This window comes from Colias eurytheme, chromosome 12 (genome assembly GCF_061535395.1).
Source record: "Colias eurytheme isolate Ceu_HAF_F1 chromosome 12, ilColEury1 Martin Lab GWU primary, whole genome shotgun sequence".
Lineage (NCBI taxonomy): Eukaryota > Metazoa > Arthropoda > Insecta > Lepidoptera > Pieridae > Colias > Colias eurytheme.
In genome coordinates this window covers 9,800,296-9,826,158 of record NC_142991.1, presented here as the reverse complement: position 1 = coordinate 9,826,158, position 25,863 = coordinate 9,800,296, and the positions used below count along the sequence as shown (strand labels likewise).

Sequence of the window (25,863 nt, the reverse complement as noted above, 5' to 3'; positions counted from 1 at the left end):
ATATTCATGAAAATAATGTTTCAAGTCAAAAAATAATAATAATGTGCCGTAGATATATATAGAGAAACATCTAAACTTTTCTTGTACACATCGTGTCGTAGTCGTGTCGTAGTGAAACGACGCTGACCTATGCGGCAAAGACAATTTACGTTACCAGTTGATTATATCGGTTGTCGCAACGATCACCTGCATAGCTTGTACTATCTTCCAGAAAAGCTTTTATATAGGGGAAAATCGCGATTTCCTTCTACATTGCAATTTTTACATTTCATAGTATAGTATAATAGACGTGTAGACTTTCTTTTGTTTTAAACAATGTTATCGTAATTCGTAATTGCATTATACCACAAATTAGTAAATAGTTAATAATTAACCCTAGAACACTTAATTATTTTAATTGATTACTGGAAATCAACTCTAATAATTAAAATAAGTATTAAAAATAATATTTACTCTATCTTAAATAGGTACATATTTCGATTGGTTTTGTATGCCTCCATATATCATAATTATAATGACATCTATTACCTACTATGTTATAGGTAGTTAATTATTAAGTTTTAATTTTATTTTAATAATAACTACAAAGTTAACTTGATTTTTTTGCAGGACAGTACCTACCAGGAAAAGCGGTCTTGTACATGATGATGAAAGTTGGTCTATGGAAAAGCTGCACTCACTTTATAGACGTTATATCGATTGAGAAGGTTCCAGAGAGATCAACTTACATAAACCATGTAATTGGTTTAACCTACTTTAAACAAAAAGGATGATGTTCTCTGTGTTATTATAACTTGCAGTAATATTATGTCTTTAATCTTTATGTAAATAAATGACTCAATAGATTTTTGGAATTTGGCGTTTTATTTTTTACTTAAGTACTTATTTATCAAAAATAATAGTATTAACTATAAGATGCTCTCCTTTCCGACATAGTTGAATCATGTATGATTATTGTGTTTAACAATAAATTTCTCTATAATCGAATAAAATTATCGTAAAAATCGTCAATATTTCGTTGAAGTAATTACTGGCTAAATGAGGTTATAGTTAGTTTTAGTAATGCATTGATTGCTCTACATTGTTAAGGCACACGATTTTGGTCTAGTTTCCGTTGTTAGAAATGTAATAAAGTAATATTTTTACTATATCTACTTATATTATTAATGTAGTAAATAAAAATCTACATAGTTTTTTTCTTGTGTTTGATTTTTTACGTTTAGAATCCGTTAAAATATTTAATTTGTAAATAAAAATCTATTTAAGATGATAACATACATAATAACATCGAAAATGAAAATATAATTGAAATAGAGCATTTTTTATATGCGTAGCTTGGAAAATATTAAACAAAATATTTTTAATTTTGTGATACTTATCATTCATTTGTCACTTTAATAAAAGATGAATGATGATCTTCATTATTTGTTCAATAACGCAGCCAACTGTGGATCCGAATGAATTGGTGAAGAAATTATGTGAAGATTTCTGGAGACCTTGACAAAGGAAGGATTAATTGGTATAATAATTATTCTACGTACTAGTAAAAAGGCAATTTTCTAACATTTTTTTTATTCCATTTTAATTTTGAATTTTATAAATAGTTAAGCAGGAAACAATATAAATTAAAAATTCTTTCACTCACTTACTACATAATTCTACTGAATTTTTTTCAACCAAATTTTTTAATTTACTTTTTACTTTTACACGGAAGGTTAGTCCTTCTGAAGATGCGTTTTAATGTTAATTGCATACTCAAGGCTAAAATATATCATCCTATGATCCTTTCACCTTTTTAACCGACCTCGAAAACGCAACGAAGGTTTCAAACTACAATCATAATTTATTTTTGCACTTAATAATTAACTATGTGGCTATATGCATCGGTAACTCCTATGGGTAAATCATACTATGTTTAGTACAACACAATTCCTCAACAATGAAAAACAGAACCTGGAATTATAATATTATTATCTGTGGCATATTAAAGTTGTAATTTTTTTTTATTAATAATAAGAACAACTTATCCATCATCATTTAGATATTCGACAAGTTCTCATTAGGTTTAGTTAACTGCTTATAACAGAATTTAGACCTTTAAAAGACAATGTTATAAGGAATTTGAAACACAATTTTTAACTAACAAATTACGAAAATTAAGACAATAAGCGGTGGGTGTGACAGCGGTTATCATACACAGGATATAACCATTTGGCTCCATCTCAGAGATTGTCTGTGATCGTCTTGAAATAGCTCTTTGTTATGTGACCCCGCATATCTTACAAGTGCACTGTTAGACGTATCAAGAAACAACTAACTATTCATATTATATGCCTCAATATTAAGTATTTATTTACTTATGTACTTACAAGTTACAATGTACATCGTAGCCTGTAAAATAACGAAAGAAAGGGACCCTAATTTTTACTCTTTGTATTAATAAGAAAAAATTACGCTAGATAATTTTGTTCGTTTATATACTCTCAATGGTTACTTACATAAAATTATATTTTAAAGACGATTTTTCGTACAATTCGTATTTTTTCTGGGTCAAGGCTTAATAAGGAGTCTCTGAAGCTTTTAACAACGAAATTCCATCTACCTATTAACTAACAAATTAGGTAATACAAAAAACTATAACGTGACCTAGAACCTAGAAGCTAAAACCTAGAATTCATGTTCTAATTTTAGTGTCTTGTCAAAAGTTCGTAAAACGTAGTTTCATGAACTAAAAATGTAACATAATAGATATGCATAACATTATGATACATATTTACATGAAAAAGGTAATCCAATTGCTTTTAAAAGTACTCAAACAGTTTAAGATCATAGAGGAAGAGTTAGATGACTTATAAGTGCTTAATCATTAGATAAAACATAATAACATGATTAAATGTTTTTTTTATTACTTAATTAATTTATTAAGAACTAGGTTTCCGCCCGCGGCTTCGCCCGCGCAGTCAACGAAAAACCCGCATAGTTCCCGTTCCCGTGGGATTTCCGGGTTAAAACCTATCCTATGTCCTTTCTCGGGTATCAAAATATGTATCTCTATACCAAATTTCATGCAAATTGGTTCAGTAATTAAGGCGTGATTGAGTAACAGACAGACAGACATAGTTACTTTCGCATTTATAATATTAGTATGGATAATATGGATTAACGTAACGATACATTAAATACTCTTTAATACAATTTATTTATTAATCCTTAAGATAAATAAACGTGTATTGGACCAATTGATATTATCCCATACTTTAAAATTTTTAAATACGCAAATTATGCCTTTTTTATGTATTATGTTACATATAATATATGCACCAATAATATGATGCAATCTTTTTAACAAGACATAAAAAGGTTGTTTTTGTAATGTACCTAATCGCATATGATTAACTTTTTAACATGTCACAGTCATCCATTATCGTTGATGCATATTTGGTGTAGAATTTGCATTATTTTTATTTTTTATCTGTGTTATTTTCGTCATGTTGGCGCGCCATTTTTCAAGTTCGATTATAGAATAATTAAAAGAGGACTATTTTATTATAGGTATTTATTTATAGGCATAAAAAATCCCGTTTGAATTGGTTTTTAATTTCACACATATTAATTAGAAATTCCGTACGAACTTTTAAACTCAAATAGAATTGTAAGGAAAGCCTCATTTGTATTGTTTCAATTACAATTTACAATGTTTATGCCAAAACTGTTTGCTTCACTGACCATGCTCCATGGAATTCCTGTCTTTGAACTTATAATGACATCGCTGAACAGTTTGGTGTCGAAAAATTACAATATGCGAAAGTAATTATCATCCTCAGTTTGCTAAATAATTTGAGTACCTACCTATATTACGAATTTTGTTTATGGTTTTTACTCAAAACGTATGGAAATTATTAACGAGTAGATTACTTCTAAATATATTTCGATCAATGTATCCCATTTCTAGGCATTTATGAGAATGACTGAAAACCTTTGCCAAAATACCGTTTCTAATCAATCGTCCAGCTTTTGATCTCATTAAATATCAGTTTTATTCTTTGTACATTAATAAATGCTTCTTGCTTCTAAACACTGAAATTCTGCCAAAATACGGTAGGTAGGTCAATCATCCGATTTTTGATCTCATCAAATATCAATTCTTTGTAGACGAATAAATGCTTCTTGCTTATTGTACAAAAACCTACTGACCTATATAAACGTATTATATTTGGTATCACATACATTATACAAACAAATATTGTCCGAAAACAAGGGTGGATGACGCACGACCAAATTGTTTGCCAATCTATATTAATATTATACTAATGTTATAAAAATAATTGTATGTATGTTTGCAATGAATAGGCTCAAAAATTAATAGACGGATTTGGATGAAACTTTATAGTAATATAGGTAGGCCGCAGGCATTAGTATATATAACTGAGTATAACACATGAGCTATAGAAATGCTTGATTTTGCCCGCCAGTTTGTCCGCAGGTGAAACCGCGCAGCAAATCTAATCTATACCATTGACTAATAAATATTCTATTAGTCCACTAATAATATTATAAAGAGGTAAAGTTTGTGTGGATAATCTCACGATTTACTGAACCGATTTTAAAATGTCTTTGACCTTTAGAAAGCCTTATAATCTATTACTGTTTTTAGTCTATTATTTCGTTTTTATCCCGGGTTCACACAAGCGGACGCGGAGCAGTGAAGAGCGGCTTTCACAATATATGAACTTATTTAAATACAAGATTCAAATTCGCATTAATTACTTCCTTACACGTTTCGTCATTGTTTTTGTTTATGGTAATTCCGATACGAATTACTTACGATTGATAAATTATCAACTAGACGACTGGCACGTTTTCATTAATTGACGTAATATTTATAACTAATGTATTTGCCCCTAAAAGATAGTGATAATAATAAAATAAACCTACGTAATATTCTTAAATTAATAAGAATCCCTATAAAAGTGTATCTTAAGGTAAGGTAATATCTATGTACAATTATGACTGTAATTAAATAATTATGTTATGTAAGGCATAATTAATGTGCCTTTTTGTATTCTTATATGACTTTCAAAATTAAAAACAATTTTTGTCGCATAGATAATAAAAATAAAGCGCATGTGCATCCCTACATAAAATCTAATCTGCATCTAAATAGTTGCATAAACTATGTACATGTAGTACGTTTGTACGTTGCCATGGTTACGGCTCCAGTCAAATAGAGTTCACCACAAAGTCTATGAAATAATTGTATAAAGAATCATATCAAGCCATTACAAGCTATCATAATACGAACAGACACATAGTCATTGAGGTATTATTACTACTACATAGTAACTCAATGCACATAGATAACATTATATTATTCAAAGCTTATTCAAAGCATATTCTGCGACTCTACCTAAATCACTAAGTTATTACATATTATCTGAACGAAATGTCCTGTAAGTAATTGATATCAACGAAATTATTCGTTCTGAACTCTTTCTGAGCTTGAAAAATAAATATTTTCAGAAAATCTATATTTATTAATTATAGTTAACTCTACCTATGTAAAGTTTTGTAATTAAACTCAATAAAATCAAATTAAACACCAAAATATTGTTAATACACCATAACTAAGACAACTTTAATCTTAAATATTGTATCGGTCAATGTTTTTTAAAGATTTGAGTCGATCTTGGTGTGAAATTAAAAAGTCAATATATGAAGATTAAATATTATTCGCTACCGTAGTTATATATTTATATTAGAAATTAACAACCGGTTAGTGTACATTCGTACCTATATCGTTTTGTAGTATTTAGTGAAAATATCTATGTAGAGTTTGAACTTTTTTTAGTACCTATACTCTATCTACTTTACATAAATTCGTAATTTATTGCTTTACATCGTTGTCGTGATTAATTGATTTTTGTTTTTTTTTAATCATGTCATTATTAGGTAAATAGCATAATAATTTAGCAAAATATGATTTTAAATTAATCGATTTTGGTTAACCATACTTTATTCTTCTATAATTTATTAATTTAATTTTATTATAAGTGATAAATGACATGTTTATATCAAAGTTTCTTCCACAAATAATGTAACCTTTTGATAACTCATTATATAACTTAATATAGGTACCTACATAACCAAATTTTATAAATAATACAAAATATGAAATTAATCTCAAACAAAACACAAATAATTTTTACGTGCAATTAAATTAAATATTGTTTTAATTCATCTATGTCAATTCTACAAATCATTAACATGATCATCATTTATTTCGACCCCGTGTCCTTCAAACGTTGACCTTTCGATGACATTTTTGACAGATTATACAAATTAAAAAAAAATGTAACAACCACATACCTTTTTGTCTAAGAGCCCCATCGTTTCCGCGGTTTCTATCTTAGTTTTTTCGGACATGTTTACACAGATATTTTCGGAAGATAAACCAGTGAATAACTAGACACATCCACGACTGACAGCCAGCACCCTACGCATGCGCCGTGTGGACCCCTCGTAAGTACAATGGACCTTAGATAGATTAGGGACCCGTATCCCAAATAGGTATCTATAGCATGAATGACGCAATTTGTGGACGGTCAGTGACGTCTATTGAATATTGATAAAGCTTATGCCAAAATTGTGGGAGTTGTTTCGTTGAAAGGAATAGTAAGATTGATCTGGCTTCTTTGATTTGTATCGCTAATATAGGACATTTAAAATCGGCACTTTTTCGAATAGTAAAAACTCTTTTAATGTACATAATGATGTGAAGTTCACTTAACAGAAAACGTTAGTACTTCTCATTTACTTATAATAAACTTAATAAACTTAATCTTATATATAAAAATGAATCGCAAAATGTGTTGGTAAGCGCATAACTCGAGAACGGCTGAACCGATTTCGATAATTCTTTTTTTATTATATTCCTTGAAGTACGAGGATGGTTCTTATGTAGAGAAAACGTAAACATGTACCACGGGCGAAGCCGGGGCGGACGGCTAGTACATAATAAACTTTTGATGACACTCTAACATCTACCAACTCTACATTAGAAGAAAAATTAGTTTTTGGGCGAATGTGAAACTCGTAAGAATTTCGTAATTGATATTTCTTCCAATCAATAATTCTTTCTGATATTTTATTTCTTTAATATTTAATATTTTATATATAATTGTTTACTTTCTTTACACGACTTCGCTTCTATGCAGTGTCATTATTATTAATTAGATTTCTATGCTATGCACATAACTATATGTACCTATATCATCCCTTTCAACCCTTAAAAGTTTTGTTCTTACTTTCGCTTCCAAATGTAACTTCTTATTGACTCTCTCGTTATTTATACCAAAATTAAACTAAATCTTTTAATGAAGCGTTGGATTAACCATTTTTTAAAAAATGAAATTTTTTCTGAAATAATATTTTTTAAGCTCGTCATTCCGAATGGACTATGATGTTATCTATAAAGAGGAAAGGTTTGTATGTATTTTGATGAAATTTGGCACAGATAATCTTTAGACCCTGAGAAAGAACATAGGCTACCTTTTATTGCGAAATATGTACCACGGGCGAAGCCGGGGCGGACCGCTAGTATTAAGTAAAAAGGTGGAGTGTTTCAATATTTTTTTTCTTAAATTCGTTATATTTTATACGGAACGCTATAGTTATATCAACGCCTACCTCATATCTTACGCAATGTATTCCTTTCAGTTACCTACAAGATAAATTTCGATAAATTGTGTAATACAAAAATTATGTTAGTAGTTTAGTAACCGTACCTAATACTTAGAATTATTGATGAGAAATGGACCTACTTATCTAAATGCCTAGAAATGTAACACCACCGAAGCTATATTATGTTTAATAGAGCAATGTTGCATCAGATATATGATTTTAATAAGGACTTAATGTTGAAATCGACTATAATAATTACCTATTTGATTATTATTGTCGACTAGCTGACCTGACAGACTATATCCTGATAACGTAACCGCTAAGTGTTATTTTTTTTCGTCGCAAATAACGTAAGTCCTAGGTAGGACTTACGTTATACAACAGAAAAAGAATTATCGAAATCGGTCTAATTATTCACGTGTGGTGCCGTGATCAAGGGATGGAAGGAAATAGGGATTCATTTTCATTTTATATAATAAAGAGATTTTGCCTCTAAAATAAATGCTATAAATGCAGTGTAGGTACCTGAGTAAGTATAAAAATTTAAATCAATGATTCAAATAAAATATGAACGTAGTTACCTACCTATAAACAATGTAATTAAACTGAACTTATGGTACCTACATTCTCATATCCATCTTTTTTTGCGCATCACGGAATAGTACCTACAACAAATTTCACTTACGTTAACACATTTTTTAGAAATGCTTACGAGTTACGCCATATGAAACATCCATTATCTATTTCATTCGAGCAAATGTATGAACTTAAGGATATTTTTGGCAAGCTTTGTGGCGTAAACTATGCATTCAAATAATATCCCTTTGTTTTGTTTGTAAGTGGAAGCTGTTAGCTATCTACTAGTCCAGACAACTATCCATACTAATATTATAAATGCGAAAGTAACTCTGTCTGTCTGTCTGTCTGTTACTCAATCACGCCTAAACTACTGAACCAATTTTCATGAAATTTGGTATGGAGATATTTTGATGCCCGAGAAAGGACATAGGCTACTTTTTATCCCGGGAAAATGACGCATTCCGGAAATCCCACGGGAACGGGAACTATGCGGGTTTTTCTTTGACTGCGCGGGCGAAGCCGCGGGCGGAAACCTAGTATCACAGACTAATAATAATATACTACGTATACAACTAGTATCATAATAATTACTTAATAAAGGCCAATGTGACGTCAATACTATGCATTTACAAAATATAACACTTATCTGTTAAAACATAAATTAAATAAATCTTACGTATATTATTAGTCATATGTTACCATGTATGTATTTATTGTGGTAATATACAAGCGTCCCGGCTGCGTCCGTGAAGAACTGATAAAATCGAAATAAAATATAGCTTTCTGCTGCTGATTTTTCGAATTGATTCGATGGGTTCGGAGTAAATAAAAAACACACTACCAAATCGGAAAGTTTTATTTCTTTTTTATAATTTAAAAGTATTTTAATAGTATTCGTGTATTTAGAGCGGTAAATTGTAGATACTTATGAAAACAACGACTAGATTACATATTGTTCTTAAAAAACTATGTGCTCACTGCTCATATGCTCTAATACCGCAGCCACACTATCTATGCTCCTGCCCCCCTAGTCAAGTGGCTTTCTGTTAGCGTAGCGTTCAATAGAATAGACTACGAATGTATGAGATTGACGTAAGCTATAGATACGTTTATCTACAGCTTACGTCAATCTCATACATTCGTAGTCTATTCTATTTAACGCTACGCTAACAGAAAACCACTTGACTAGGGGGGCTGGTCCTGCTCATCGCGCTGCCGTTATTCGCCTCGACATTGCCCTCTGGCCACACACTGCTCTACTCGCGCGAATAATCGCGACGCTCCTCACTTGGCATTTGCCTTGCCTCTCACATATTACTTTTAATTTTAACTGACCGATGACATGAAATACATCCCAGAAGTTGTAAAACTAGGTACTTTGTATGACCTAATATTACTAACACCTTGCAAAGGTATACTAGGGAACAATAACAACTTTATGATGTTTATAGACTTTAGTACGGTTTTCAGTAGCTCTAACTTGATTTGAATTCTAAACTACGGTTTCCCATTCTATGAAATTTGCTATTTCCTTTTCCATATAACATTTTAGGGGAGTTTTTATAAAAATAAAAGACAAGATTAAATTCGATATCATATTTATTCAATAATTATTACTTCTTTACAATTTGGGGCTAGAGTATCTACCTTAAATTTCGATTTAAAACTTACGATGGCATTATTAATAATAGTCAGTCCACATCACAACTGTCCATAATTCTATAATATACTATATACCAATTATAATAGAGCCTATTTTCCAATGTACATGTAATATTACTTTAGAATAATGCTATCTCACGTTACTTAAAACGAAAGTAAGAGACAGATATACGTAGTAACTTTACAGTACAATTGAAACAGACACATATTACATATAATATTATTATTTACTTAACACACACTTAGAAATTAAAGGTACTTAAGGTTAACTTAAACTAAATAACCTTTAATTCCTGAGTACATATGTAACACATTTCCGATGAAAATCATAAAAAATCGTAATTTAAGAATTTAAAAAAGTAAATATATTCGCCACGATTTAAAAACAGATAATATTTCATATAAACATTAAAAATAAAATTTACAATACAATAACAAAATTGTGCCAAAAATAAAAAGTGTTGATTATAATTGCTATGAATATCGTGGCAAGACAGTTCTTACATTCTTAAAGCTGATTAAAGTATAATATTTACAAAATACCGAATTTAACTACATATTTATAAATCTAAAATTATACAAAAATAATATAGAATATAAATTTCTACATAGATAAAATCAAAATTATCGATAGAAAAGACATAAGTAAATATTCCAAAAAACTATATTACAACCAATAAACATACCTAAATATAAATATACTATAAATGTAACACACAGATATATAAGAAAAAAATAATTACGATTTGAACCCATATTCTTTCATATAATAGTCACTTTTCATTAACTAATGTACCAATGAAATTATTAAAATATCAATAAATGTTCATTTTTGTTTCATTTAATAAAACTATAATATAACGTTCTATATGCCTGTTTGTTGCAGCTAATATTTTAATTCTAATTACTGGTATTTATCAATGATATTAGAAACAACTAAGTCTAACATAAAAGTTACGTACAAAATAAATAGGGTTGCCTCTACTTTATTTTTATCGAAGCAGGGTTGCCAAAAATCTAATTTAACAATTTTACTAAGGGAATAAAGATATTTCATTGGTACAATAGTTTTAACCTAATAGGCGTTGTATATTCGATCGAGTATTTCGTTAAAACTGATAGTATAGTACTTTTGAGTAATAATTTGAGTTTGAGTTGAGTTTGAAAAGGTTATGGCAATGGAACTTTACATGTAAGTAATATGTTTGGTGAAAATAGGAGTTGGTTATATTTTATACTGCCCATAAAAGAGATTAATATTTTCTGAGTAGACAATATTTTTTATTAAGCTATTGCATAGCTTCTATCGCGGGCCTTGAGCGCGGGGACCGAATGCAGAAATTCCGTAACGAAGAAACCTCACGCTCCCCCCCCTCCCCACGGGGACGGGCGCGGAGGTGTGGCTTGAAGGCATAGCATGCAATAGCTTTACCGCGGCAGTCCCCGAGTGCCACACATCTTTTTTATGATAAATATGTCATTCATAATAATGTGTATTGTATATGAATTAACTGAACTTGCAATTGGATATTTTATGTATATTTTTTGCATTTTAGAAGGACACTGAGCAGACATATTATTAATTTTGCTCTTGAGAGTAATTTGATCTATATTAGTATTAATTTCAGTAGGTACGCTTCAACATTAAAATTTCAATTCCACAAACAAAATAAACTAAATATTACAGATAATTAACAATTACACTAGAAATATAATTAATTCGAAAGATTCGAAGTTCATTAATTATTAGGCCGGTTACTACTCGTTGTGTATGTTATAATACATATCATTTAATAATTATAATTGTTACAATTGACGCAAAATTATTTACAATTATATACACTGGCATAGATTCAGACAGATTCGGGGCAAAGTTCCAAAAATGTGATATTTTACATTGTATTTACAATTTACAATTACAATAATCTATCTACATATATTTAATATTATGACATATGGACGATCATACAATAAATAATAAATTAATAAATAAATATTATAGGACATTATATTTATTTATTTATTTATTTTATACAATTATTATAATACAATTAAAATACAGGTACGCAAAAGATTCAATCCGATGAGGACTTTTACATGTAATCCTAAGACAAGATTAAAATATTTTATGAGACTGTATGATATGTTTTAAGAATCAGTAATATCATGGCGAGAAAAGAAAACAATAAATAACTTATTAGTTAACAATTAAGTTACTAATAAAAATAATACATCCCCCGTAAAAAATATTTATCGAATAGTTATAAAAAAGTATAGAATTAAATATATATATATATATATATATATATGTAATTTTTTAATTCCCATAACCCTAGTGAAAATAAGACACATTATATACCATTTTTACAAATAATACATACTCGTCTAATATATTATAACATTCATATAGGTATAAAAATCACACATTTTTCAAATATACTACTACTTTTATAAGACTCGTTACCTGTGACAGTAATTGCTTTGTATATTATTATCATTTTATGCTTCAAATATTGAGAAAACTTTCAAATGTGTTGAACAAGAAATGTGTCTTTAATCCAAATCGTTCAAAAGCTGGTCATTTAATGTACAAATATTTTAATAGTATCAATACCAAGTATTGCTCTTTGAAAATGATTCCACACAAGAAACTACCAATTTCTATAATCTATGGAACATCATTTAAACATGGCGGTCTTATATGCGTGAAATGTCACTTTGACAGTTCACCCTCATAACTACGACAGACAAAATTATTAAATGAATTATTTTTCTATTTATTGCAACATCATTTTCAAAGCAGCATTATTTTGAAAAAAATATTGGATTGTATTAATCATCCAACAATATTATTTTCAAATAGCAATTCTGTCACAGGACCTCAAATCATATCTACATAAACATCCCAAAAATTGCTCCTACATCATTCTTCATTCTTTATCATCATCCAGGGTTTCCACTTGGTAACAGGAAACCAGCTCTCCGCAGAGCCCATCCAGGGTCAGGTAGACTGAGGAGGTGCTTCCACTAGCTCCAAGAAGCTGTTCCTGTATCATAACCTTATACACCCATCATCATCCAGGGTGTCCACTTGGGAGCAGGAGACCAGCTCTTCGAAGGACAGTCCATCCAGGGTCATGGAGACGGAGGAGATGCTTCTGAACAGCGCTTCGGTGTCCAGGTCTTCTGGTAGTTTGGTTAGGAATTGCGCTGCTGATATGAAGTCCATGTCTTTTAGCTCGTCTTGGTAGAGGTGCAGTATTCCTGGAAATAAATGTTGGAAATTATTTTATGGTCAGCAAGTTTTTAGAGTACACTTTTTGTTATAACAATCTGGTAATACGACGCCCTATATTACAATACACACAAGATGCGAAGGGTTGACTATTATAATCATAATTATTTTCTGACTTTTGTCAACAATGTAACTGAGACCTGTGTTTAAATGTTATTGCTTTTAGGACGAGAACTTTCTTTCATACGTTATCAACTCAGCAACATGACAATTATATTCATAGTAAATGTTTAGCACTAATTACAGATTATTAATTAAATTGTACTCAAAAACAATTTTTTATCTCTTTCTTATTTCTCTTCTTCTACACATATCTAAAGCTACGTTAAACAGAAAAGTATCGCTTGTGTGCACTGCCAGCGCTTACGTATCTTCTAGAGCCTGTATCTATACTCTCTACAAACACACTATCTCTATGCATACCTAGAGCCACGTTAAACAGAAAAGTGTAACCAAGTGTAAGTCAGCAGCTTTACGCTCTACATATAGGCTTTATCTCTATATACCCCTAGAACCACAATAAGCAGGAAAGTGTCAACATAATATTATGTTCTACAAACGCTGTCATATACGTGCTTCTGTCTGCTAGAGCCAGTAACTAAACGCTCTACAAACACGCTACACCGGGTGTAACGTTAAGTGTGCACAGGCGATTATTCCGTAACTATTGCAGATATCAAAAAACTTTATACTGATATCGAAAGCCCTTTACCTAATGAGTAAAATGACAACAATAACTTTTTAAAAATAAAACGGGAAATATCAGATGTCGGGTGATATACTGGATATCACTAAATACACACCTAGAGCCGCATTAAACAGGAAAGTGTCCCCGTCCCTAAGGAACACGTCCCACACGCGGCACGCGGCGTCCAGCGGCATCGCCTTCGCGAACGCCGTGTAGAGCCACTCGAGCAGATAGAGCTCTGGCGCTACTGTTTCCGCAAGAGCCGGTAGCTGGTGCCGGAGTAAGCGGCTGTAGGCTTTCCAGAGACGCTGGAAGTTAAAGTAAAATTTTAATAAGAGATAGAGACAACGATAGATATAAGTTAAAGATAAGTCGGATTTAAGAGACGCTGTACCGATAGAGATAAAAGCTCTATCTATATTGGATATGTCGCAGGCAAATTGTATTATTTCGCCGTTTACAAATGCTCGGCATTTTGTAAAATGCTGAGGATTTACTTTTTCCAAAATTCTACAAAAAGACGGTCGCGAGCCGACGGAGCCTCACTTCGTGGGGCTCCTATTTCTGTGTAGTTAAAAAAACACAAACCTAACTTAACCCAACCCCTTATCCAAACTAAAAACTTCTGATTACGAATTCTCGACATATTACAAAATGCCGAGCGTTTGTAAACGGCGAAATGATACAATTTGACTGCGACAGATATACATAGAGCGAAGGTAAAATGAGTATAGGTAAGCTAAATTAAAAAGAGTAAAAGATTGTACGGCAGTGTATTTTGTATGGCTTGTTATTACTTCCCAATTGATTTAAGACTTTGCCATTGCATTAATAATGTAACAATAAACAATTGTATTTTCTAGTGTTTGATTTTACGCGAGAATTATATTTAGAAATTAAAGACTTTTTAAAGGATTTTAAACGCGATTTATTCATTATATTATTTTCCCGACGTTTCGAACACTTTACAGCGAGCGTGGTCACGGGAAGTCTCCCTCTAAATAAACAATTGATTAATAATGTAGTTAAAAAAAATACTCATTTATGATCTTTTTTTTACTTTGGGTATAGATTTCCAATAATAAGATAAACTCCTGAAATTATTGTAGTGTCACCGATCCTTGATTAGAATCCATACTAATATTATAAATGCGAAAGTAACTCTATCTGTCTGTCTGTTACTCAATCACGCCTAAACTACTGAACCAATTTTCATGAAATTTGGTATGAAGATATTTTGATACTCGAGAAAGGACATAGGCTACTTTTTATCCCGGGAAAATGCCGCAATCCCGGAAATCCCACGGGAACGGGAACTATGCGGGTTTTTCTTTGACTGCGCGGGCGAAGCCGCGGGCGGAAACCTAGTGTAATATAAATTGCAATAAAACATCTCTTACCTGCATCATAGCCCCGTCCCTTGTAAAAGCGGCTCTCAGCACGGGCCCGTCGAGTAGATTCGCGAAACATATGAAAGCTTGCGGCGCCTCCATGTTCAGTATTAATACTGCCGCTATGAACGACATGCCCTGGAGAAGGAAAAAATGTGGATTAATAAACAATTTTTTTTATATCTTTTTTTGCTGCGATCTGTCTCCATCATGCTTGGGACAATAAGCGGCATGTTGGACATATCATTATTGGCATGCACGGTATGTGACCTGTGTCACATCCTCATTATAACAGTGTGGTCACTGTGGGCGGACGAATAAACATTTTTTTTTTTTTGTTTAAAATAATAAACAATTTTGAACAAAAAAAAAATGCTAGTCTGCATGTTATTTGGATCGCTTATTATTTTTAGTTGAAACTGAATTATGTTTATACCCAGAAATTCACGCGGTTTCGCGCTATCAGGATTCTGCATCAAAACTGCTAAGAAATTTTCATTCAGAATTTCCCAACGGACTTACTTACATCTTTTAAAATAACATTTAATATGAAGTTCTCTAGCCTACCGGAAAATATGTTCATCTTTTTAGAGATAAAAATTAACAATTTTAATTCATGGCAAAAATAGTAGGACTGCATATGTTTTAAATAAAATAAACGAATAATTGTAACAAATAATTTCATGCCAATCTTACTAAAAAGATTTCAAAACAATTACCTGTATATATCCAATATCCGGTCTATAACACACATACGCAGCCAACAATTCATGTAAAACATCAAAATACGGTCCTCCCGGTTGGAATATACACAAATGTGGGAACGTCCTTGCTATGTCCAACTGAATTAACTCCATGGAACATTCGTCACTATAGTCTAATAGATTAGGGTTGGATTTCGAACAGCACTTCTTTTCACTACTTTCCGAATTCATACTTTTCAGATTTTGCTCACTAAAGTTCCTGGGCATGCCGAGTCTTTGTTTTTCCTCATCTAATTTAGCCTTTTCTGTTTTGGGTCGATTTTCCTTGTCCAAATCTCCGTTGATCGATAGCCTATCTTCTTCGTTTGTATCTTTAGTTTTACAATCGCAAGCTTTGTTGACTTTTAACCGCTTTCTGCGCAGTTGTGCTTCGTGTAGTTTCTGTTTAGCTTTTGCTACTAGATCCTGGTACATTTCCTGGGTTATCTTCAGTTTGTTTTCTATGGCTAGTTGCCACACTTTGCCTCTAATGGAGGGGGGTAGACCGCTCCACCAGAGTTCCAGTGTGCGTTTTGAGTTTTTCCTGAAAGAAGATAATATATTTTTATTTACATGAATGATAACCAGGAATTAAAATTGCATAAAGTTTTATTTATCTTTATTGATGTGATTTTTATCTTCATAAATAGCCAAATTGCATTCTATTTTAGTCGACTTCAATGTAAATTAAACGAATTGTAATACAAAATATCATTTAAAAATTCAGTTACTATGCTTTATAAACTACAAAGGAAACCGCCTTCAGAAAACGAAATCACATATTGTTCATACAACAATAAGCGACTTGACAGTACATTACTTGCTCTGTGGACTTGACCCGTGTCTATAATCTATATTATATTATCTGTGAGTTCGTGACAGTTAACAAAAAAACATAGACAATAGTTCTGGGTCATATTTATATCATAGACATTCTCAGACTGTGACGTAATGAGATCGTACGTGACGATGACATTGCGCTAACAAAAATTATCTATGCAAACTTTTTGTTGTTTATTTATTTACTAACGTTTGCATGTGTGCGTTAAATATGATAAGCGCTAACTGTAAGATACACTGTTAGATGGAATAAGTTTCAAAAGAAAATATTTATTTAAAATATAAGGTCAATAAAAAATATAATGACAATGTAATTAACAAAGCTTGACGTCACACAACTGTCTAGAGATCAACTACCTGTGTTGTCAATGTCGAATATTATTTGTACATCAATCCTTGAAAGCTACCTTATCCTGACTCTGACATCCAAACGGAGGAAAGGTTTCATTGTATGTTTGTTACGACTTAACTCAACAACTATACAACCGATTTAAAAAATTCTTCCACCAATAGAAAGCTACGTTACTCTAAAGCCGCATGGTCATCTTTTCTACTATAACGCGAACAGATAGAAAATAGATCTGAAAATGGCGGCGGGTACTTATGGTACGTTGGGCAAAACAACTTCTCAAACATATTTTTTTTGGTTTGGTTCTTACATTTGGAAAGGTAAAGGGATCGGTGCCCATAAAACACATGTCTTAAGTGGGAAATAATTAATAATTAATTCTTTTTTAATATTATTAAAATAATGTCAAAAAATATTTATAAAATAAATAAGGAGCAAGGGTACTTAAAACACTGGTAAACAATCAAACGTAATGCAAACAAATAACAACCAAACTCAACAATATCAACGAAAACAACAACATAACAGGGACTTAACGGAACGAATTTAACGATAACTCGGTGCGTCAAGTAACTCGGAAAGCGAATCCTAACTGATTTTAATTATAATTATATATTATATAAATTATAAAAATATAATTTTAATTACATTTTTGTGCAGCCTTTACTGTGCGAGTATAACAGCGATAGAGAGTGAGCGAGAACGCATGCGAGCGGACGCCATATTTTATAGATCTATTCTCTATCTGTTCGGGTAATAATTACTTAGCATGCCTGGCGAGTCGCTCCTCCAATCATAGCAATTCTTGCACTCTAACTTGTCGCGCAGCAGCTTCATGCTCAACTCCGCACGGCTAACACCATGCGCTTCCTATACCTTACCATATTTAGTAGCTAATAACTTACATATTGTGCCAATCGGGCAGTATGTTCACGGTCCACTCCCTAGCGTGCCTGGCTAGCCGCTCCTCCAATCGCAGCGACTCTTGCACCCTAGCGTGTCGCGCCGCAGCTTCACGCTAAATACATCGCTTCGAGCATGCATTTCTCCCTACATCTTTCTATATTTATCGACTAATTGCTTACATATTGTGCCAATCGGGCAGTATGTTCACGGTCCACTCTCTAGCATGCCTAGCTAGCCGCTCCTCCAATCGCAGCGACTCTTGCACCCTAGCGTGTCGCGCAGCAGCTTCACGCTCAACTCGACGCCGCGCGGCTTCGACCATGCGAGCGTGCTCTGCTTTGTGGCGAAGCGCTTCTTCTGTGCATTTGGCTGGCAAGTTTGATGGCCTGGAACGAATTAAAATTTTTGGATATGAGTTTTAGTGTTAAGACAGATAAGCTAATCAGAACTTGTCCAGAAGTTGTGAAACCGCCAATAAAGCAATGTAACCGTCAATAAACACTTGTTGTATTATTTTCCGGGTTGGTACTTATTCATATTTTATCGATACGAGGCTAAAGGTTACACGAGGTTAGATGTAAATATAACTTCGGCAGATTAAAGTGCTTTTATCGTTAGAAATTCTGATGTAGGTAACAAAAATGGTATAAGTACTAGAACATAAATTACATTAGATTAGGTTGATCGAGTCGTGCTTACTGTGTAGCTAATAAATCGAATCACAATTGGGTAGACAACCTGTGTAATATAAAAAAAAACGTGTGGCACTCGGGGACTGCCGCGGTAAAGCTATTGCATACCTCCTCGCCGTCGGAGTGGGGAGCGTGAGGTTTTTCGTTACGGAATTTCTGGATTCGGTCCCCGCGCTCAAGGCCCGCGATAGAAGCTATGCAATAGCTTAATAAAACTAAAATTATTAGATTTTTTTATAGATTTCTCCTTTTTAAGTACGAAGATGGGAAATAAGTCACATCAACAAGAAATACGCCATGAATCATGATATACCAAACACGGAAGTCGGATGTGTATTTTAAAAGAAAATGTCGATCTTCATAGAAACACGATAGTTAACAGGAAGTAAATTTGTATCTCAGCCTATATTTATCATACCTTCTCTATAGTATGTGTATTACTATATAATCATACTCGTTTGTCTTTTCCGTTCGTACCATAATTATTGCCTACATACATAATTACGTATATTCTTGTAATTATTAGGTAATTATTTACTCTTGTTTGCATATTTGCTAAATGGTTCTAATTTATGATTTGAATAGGCGACGCAGCTTTCCGCCCGCGGCTTCGCCCGCTTTGACTAAAACCTAAAAAATTATATACTAAAACCTTCCTCTCGAATCACTCTATCTATTGAAAAAAACCGCATCAAAATCCGTTGCGTAGTTTTAAAGATTTTTAGCCATTTGACTTCATCCATATACCCATCCAGATGTTTAATAACGCACGATCACATATAACACTTGCTTGTGTTAAAAACTTCAATTAAAACAGTAGTGTAAGCCATGTTAAACGGTTGCAACATTCAAAGAATTTCGCACATTATCACTAATTGTGCAGCCAATCAGTAGCTCAAATTAACGATCCAACGGAAATCGATGTTTAAATCGTTTATTGATGGCAATATAATTAACGTTACCACAACTCAATTAAATACATAGTATGAAATATTGGTTTATCCCGCTAGCTTTCTGAACGCGGCTTCGCACGCAGTTCGTGTACGTAATTTGGGTCCCTACAAGTTTTATTTTCAAGAAAAATTTGCCTAAACTTGTTTAATTGTGTATATACTTAAATTATCAATACATGCTCAGATGTTTCGTTGTACGTGTTTATTTTAAGGTTGCCTGAAAGAGATTGCTTGTTAGCAATAAGGCCGCCTGTTTGTTAGTGTTGTGTTTTATTCGTCGTTCGTTTACCTATTCGTATTGTACAACAAAGTGACATAAATAAATAAATAAAATGTTTTGGGATGGCAGTGAAAAACGATCATACCACTTGGATATTAGTAGGAAAAGTTTCGATATACCCTCATCATTTACACAATTTTTTCAGTAAAGTCTTTTATTTCACAGCAAAGTTCAATAACTTAGTTCACGTAACGTTATTTCGACCGAATCGAATTGGATTAATCGCTGAAACTTGCCTTTAATTTTCACGTAATATTAATTATTATTATAATACTTTTGGATTAATATTAAATTAGCTGCTCATCCCGACATCACCTGTTAGTCTATTTTTTGCTCATTTATTAATTATCATAATTTGGGTGGAGATGAATGAAATAAAGTGACTCTCTTTTACATATATAGATAGATATAAATAAATAATAATAATATAATTTTACTTTGAAATTCAATTGAAACTGTGCAGAATGCATTCAGCCTTTTTTGATTTATAAGTTGTTTAACTACCACAACTTTCTTTTAATACAAATATATAGATAAATACTATGACTTTAAATACATATTATATGAAAATAGTCTAGTCAAATTGTCGGTGCAACGATGCAACAAGTACCAAGTTTCGTGACTTGATTACGACGCAATCTGGTTACCGTCCGAGCAGTGAGCAGTCAAGTAGCAAATGTAATAAACATTGATGGATTTTAAATTGCATGGATGCGATTGTAACTCAATAATATACGTAATAAACTAGAAAATTTAGTTTCACTAGCAAGCAATCAGAAGTATTCGAAACTCATAAAATACTGTGCTGATAGATACTAAAAAAATATAAATATTTTTATAGAAAACTAAAACGCCTGCAAATGGTCAGAACTGGTCAAAATTTAAATGGCTCTATCTTTCAAATAAAAAAAAACATCACAATCGGTTCTCCCTGTCGAAAGTTCTGAAGTAATCAACCCAAAGACGATATAATTGCTCTTATACAAAAAAGTATAATTGCTCTTATACAAAAAAGTCACCCAAAAGCTTCGTACAAATTGATTTTCTCCCGACTATCCAATAAAGAATATTCCATTCAAACAACATTCCTTCCATACGAAGTAACCCTCTTGTAATCACTATAGAAATCTATATACAAACGAGTAGCTAGTAGATATAATTTAGACGCAAAGGGGAAATAGGCTGGTAATGATGGGTCGTAAACCTCGTGACTTCACTTAATGGCCCCATACTTTCATTACACGTGATGTAGGTATGTAATAAACATTCTTTATTAAGCGGGTGCATACAGAGCGAGCATCCTCGCGAAGCAATTGTTGCGCGATGCAGCTCGGTCAGTGTAGACTCAGCCGAAGAAAGTGCGTGTGCTGACATTTTCCTCTTAATCTTCAAAGGACGGGTCCACATAGAGCGAGCAGCCTCGCGAAACATTTGCTGAACGAAGCAGCTCGGTCAATGTGGACGAGGCTCGGTCGATAAAAGCGCGTGTTTTCTGATTTTCTCGGCCGAGCAACACTTAAACAGAACGAGCTTCGCACAGTTCGCGAGGCTTTTCGCTCTGTGTGCACACGCTTATTGAAGATTAAAAATATATTAAAGAAAGATTATACACGAAAAGGGAGTATGCGTTAAATGGATATGCTGGCAGGGAGTATAAATAGCCTTGCACTTACTTTATGTACTGTTTATGAGGATTGCATCTTAAAGTGAGTTATTTTCAAATAGGAATCGATCGGGGAAAAGCAATAAAAATAGTACCTAGGACTATATTTCAATTTATAGATTGTTTTCTTACATGTACAATCTGAATTCCATCAGTAATAGTGATTGTGGTAACATTTCTGACCTTAACCGAGCAATACAGTTTGTAATTGAAACGAACTTCAAACTGTATGATATTACAATCTTGATATACGGATTACCTTACCTCCATGCAAGGTTCTGACAATTCGACTTCATAGCATATGAAAAATAAAAATTGATTCTGAAAGTTTGTTACGCTTTCTCTCAAAAATAGCTAATTGGATCTGTATGAAACTTGGTTGTAATTAGCACAGGCATTTTACAATTTCAGGATTCACGCAAAAACTACTGAACCGATTACAATTAAATTTGGTATGTAGGTAGCAGAAGATTCAGAATAAAACATAGTCTACTTGTTATCCCGGAAATCGCACAGGGACGGGAACTATGCGAGTTTTTCTTTATAAACGCGGGCGAAGCCGCGAGCAGAATATAGTATATATAGTAAAATAAAACCACAAGAACGGAAATAGATAAGTAACGAAGGGTCGGTCATCTGTTCGTGACTGGACAACTCCGTACATTTAATGACCCTCTTCAAGTAGTACTTTCTATAGAAATAGTAATCAAAATGTCAATGATTTACAGTTTGTCTGGTACACATACCCAATAAGGTTACATTGATTTGAGAGACAAACATTAAAATATCAATAGCCCTCGAGATCTATACGGCCTATGTAAATTATCTCAGCCTTAAAACCGTTATATATTGGTTTACCATGATGTCTTAAAGCAGTATTAATTCCAGTTTGGGACAGTGATATTGCTAGACGATCTATAAGCTTTGTCATTTTTCATAATGGCAAAAATACTGCTTTTAGACCCCATGTTTATGTGAAACTACGCAGAAGAATTTGAACTTCCCAAGGAATTATTGAGCCACGGCTAGATAGTTTTACATTCTACAACTCTACCTCTAACACTACATCCATTTAACGACGCTCATTAATTGGAAACTTAACCCGATAAATCTGAATAAACGAAACATCTATAACACGATCCTTGTGCCAGTTATAACATCTCACGCGATCTGCCATCTGATACTATAACTTCAAGTTAACCATTAGTCATCTGAAAGAATTAATACCTATACTCCAAGTAAAAAAAAACAGTTAAAATAAAAAACAACTAAAAAAAACACGCTTAAGTAAAATAACAAAATGCAAATGTTGTATTGTATCGTCGCCGAACCTTATATGCGCAAAGTTATAATTAACTAGCTGCTCCGCGCGGTTTCACCCCCGTGGCTCCACTCCTGTTGCCCGTAGCGTGATGAAATATAGCCTATAACCTTCCTCGGTAAATGGGCTATCTAACACCGAAAGAATTTTTCAAATCCGACCAGTAGTTCCCGAGATTAGTGCGTTCAAACAAACAAACAAACAAACTCTTCAGCTTTATAATATTAGTATAGATGAGTCAAAATTTAACTAAAGATGTCGGTTACATAAAAGTCAGCTAGTAAACGCGTGTTTTAAATCTCCCGGAAATTCTAAAGAGGAAAAAAACAATATAAAACTAAAGTCTGGATGAATTCGTATTCAAAGAAAATTTTAATATGTAAATAAACAAAGAAGACATAATTCAAATAACGATCTACTTTCTGGTGTTAAAAATTAGAAAAGCCTCGACATTAATCTCTTCATTTGATTAAGAAATACAGTTATTTAAAATAAATAAATATTTATATTCGATTTCTACATGCTTAATGTACTCATACACGCAATCTTATGCATAAAATAATTAAACTAAACATAAAATTAATTTCAATTATATTTTAGATACACGCAATAAAGAAACAATTAACCTTAGTCCATTGAATGAGTCCCTCCAAGGGGGGTCTAGAGTGCGTGAGTTAGTAACGTAAGATGTTTCTTCGGAAACATGTCAAGAACCCCTAGGTAATAAACATACTAAAACCCCGGGACACTAGGAGGAGCCCCGGAGTGGGGGGAGGGGGGAAATGAGTCCATTTTTTCATTTTTCGCTTAAATCTCAAAAACGGTACATGTTAGAGAAAAACTTTCAAGGATAAGTTGAAAGGCCATAAAATTATCTACAAGTTGTACCTAAATCATTTTTTCCTATATCCTACCGCTTCTGAGTTATACGCAGTAAAAAATGATTTTGGCTCAAACAATTTCCCCATACTACACATCAATCGATCAAAAAATATTTATTTCTTCCAAAAAACTCAAATGTGCAACTTGAGACCGGTACTGATAGATTGCTCTTAATTAGGTCTATCATTGATAAAAATACTAGATTCCACCACGGAAGCGTTTACGGGGAATTGAATTTTTTTAGGGTAGTTACGATACTTGAACTTTTTATTTTTTTTCTTTCAAAAAACTCAAAAGTGCAACTTGTGACCGGTACCGATACATTGCTCATAATTAGGTCTATCATTGATAAAAAAACCAGATTCCACCATGGAGGCGTTTAGGAGGTATTGAATTTTATTAGGGTAGTTACGATACTTGAACTTTTTAACTAACTGCCCTAATAAAATTAAATTCCCCGTAAACACCGCCATGGTGGAATCTGGTATTTTTATCAATGATAGACCTAATTATGAGCAATCTATCGGTACCGGTCACAAGTTGCACTTTTGAGTTTTTTGGAAGAAAAAAAAATAAAAAGTTCAAGTATCGTAACTACCCTAATAAAATTCAATTCCCCATAAACGCCTCCGTGGTGGAATCTAGTACTTTTATCAATGATAGACCTAATTATGAGCAATCTATCTGTACCGGTCACAAGTTGCACTTTTGAGTTTTTTGGAAGAAAAAAAATAAAAAGTTCAAGTTCAGTAACTCAAACTAACCTAATATAATATTTTGACAATCGATTCCTCCTAAAGGCTTCCATGGAGGAATGTGTTTATTTTACCAATTATAGACCTAATTAAGAGCAATGTATCAGTACCGGTCACAAGTTGCACTTTTGAGTTTTTTGGAAGAAAAAAAATAAAAAGTTCAAGTTCAGTAACTCAAACTAACCTAATATAATATTTTGACAATCGATTCCTCCTAAAGGCTTCCATGGAGGAATGTGTTTATTTTACCAATTATAGACCTAATTAAGAGCAATCTATTAGTACCGGTCACAAGTTGCACTTTTGAGTTTTTTGGAAGAAAAAAAATAAAAAGTTCAAGTATCGTAACTACCCTAAAAATTCAATTACCCGTAAACGCCTCTGCGGTGGAATCTGGTATTTTTATCAATGATAGACCTAATTATGAGCAATCTATTTGTACAGGTCACAAGTTGCACTTTTGAGTTTTTTTTGGAAGAAAAAAATAAAAAGATCAAGATCAGTAACTCAAACTGCCCTAATATAACATTTTGACAATCGATTCCTCCTAAAGGCTTCCATGAAGGAATGTGTTTATTTTACCAATTATAGACCTAATTAAGAGCAATCTATCAGTACCGGTCACAAGTTGCACATTTGAGTTTTTTGGAAGAAAGAAATATTTTTTGATCGATTGATGTGTAGTATGGGGAAATTGTTTGAGCCAAAATCATTTTTTACTGCGTATAACTCAGAAACGGTAGGATATAGGAAAAAATGATTTAGGTACAACTTGTAGATAATTTTATGGCCTTTCAACTTTTCCTTGAAAGTTTTTCTCTAACATGAACCGTTTTTTAGATTTAAGCGAAAAATGAAAAAATGGACCCATTTCCCCTCTCCCCCCACTCCGGGGCTCCTCCTAGTGTCCCGGGGTTTTAGTATGTTTATTACCTAGGGACTCTTGACATGTTTCCGAAGAAACATCTTACGTTACTAACTCACGCACTCTAGAACTTTTTATTCAATGGACTACCTAGGAAATAATTTATATCTGCAAGACAAATTATAAAATTAATCTATCCTAATATTGAGCTTGAAACACATAGAAATGTGTTTGCATTGTTCTTGTCCTAGTCCTAGAATATTATAAACAGGCAACTTCTAGTACTTATAGAATTGTATTATCTGTGATAATACTATTA

At 32.6% G+C, this 25,863-nt stretch overlaps 2 protein-coding genes across 2 annotated transcripts in view; both read right to left on the bottom strand.

Moving 5' to 3' along the window:
• nebu (solute carrier family 2 member nebulosa) overlaps positions 1-6,385 on the bottom strand; it is a 56,569-nt gene extending 50,184 nt beyond the window's left edge. Inside the window, exon 1 of the mRNA XM_090108119.1 lies at positions 6,367-6,385. The gene's annotated coding sequence lies outside the window, so the exon portion shown is untranslated. The remainder of the gene's footprint in view (positions 1-6,366) is intronic.
• Positions 6,386-12,788: 6,403 nt separating this feature from the next.
• LOC149904231 (TBC1 domain family member 12-like) overlaps positions 12,789-25,863 on the bottom strand; it is a 45,069-nt gene continuing 31,994 nt past the window's right edge. The window contains exons 3-7 of the mRNA XM_090108128.1: positions 18,313-18,519; positions 16,015-16,582; positions 15,305-15,433; positions 14,020-14,212; positions 12,789-13,185 (exon numbers count right to left, since the gene is read on the bottom strand). Of these exons, the coding sequence (XP_089964254.1) occupies positions 12,974-13,185; positions 14,020-14,212; positions 15,305-15,433; positions 16,015-16,582; positions 18,313-18,519 (1,309 nt within the window). The 3' untranslated portion in view covers positions 12,789-12,973. The remainder of the gene's footprint in view (positions 13,186-14,019; positions 14,213-15,304; positions 15,434-16,014; positions 16,583-18,312; positions 18,520-25,863) is intronic.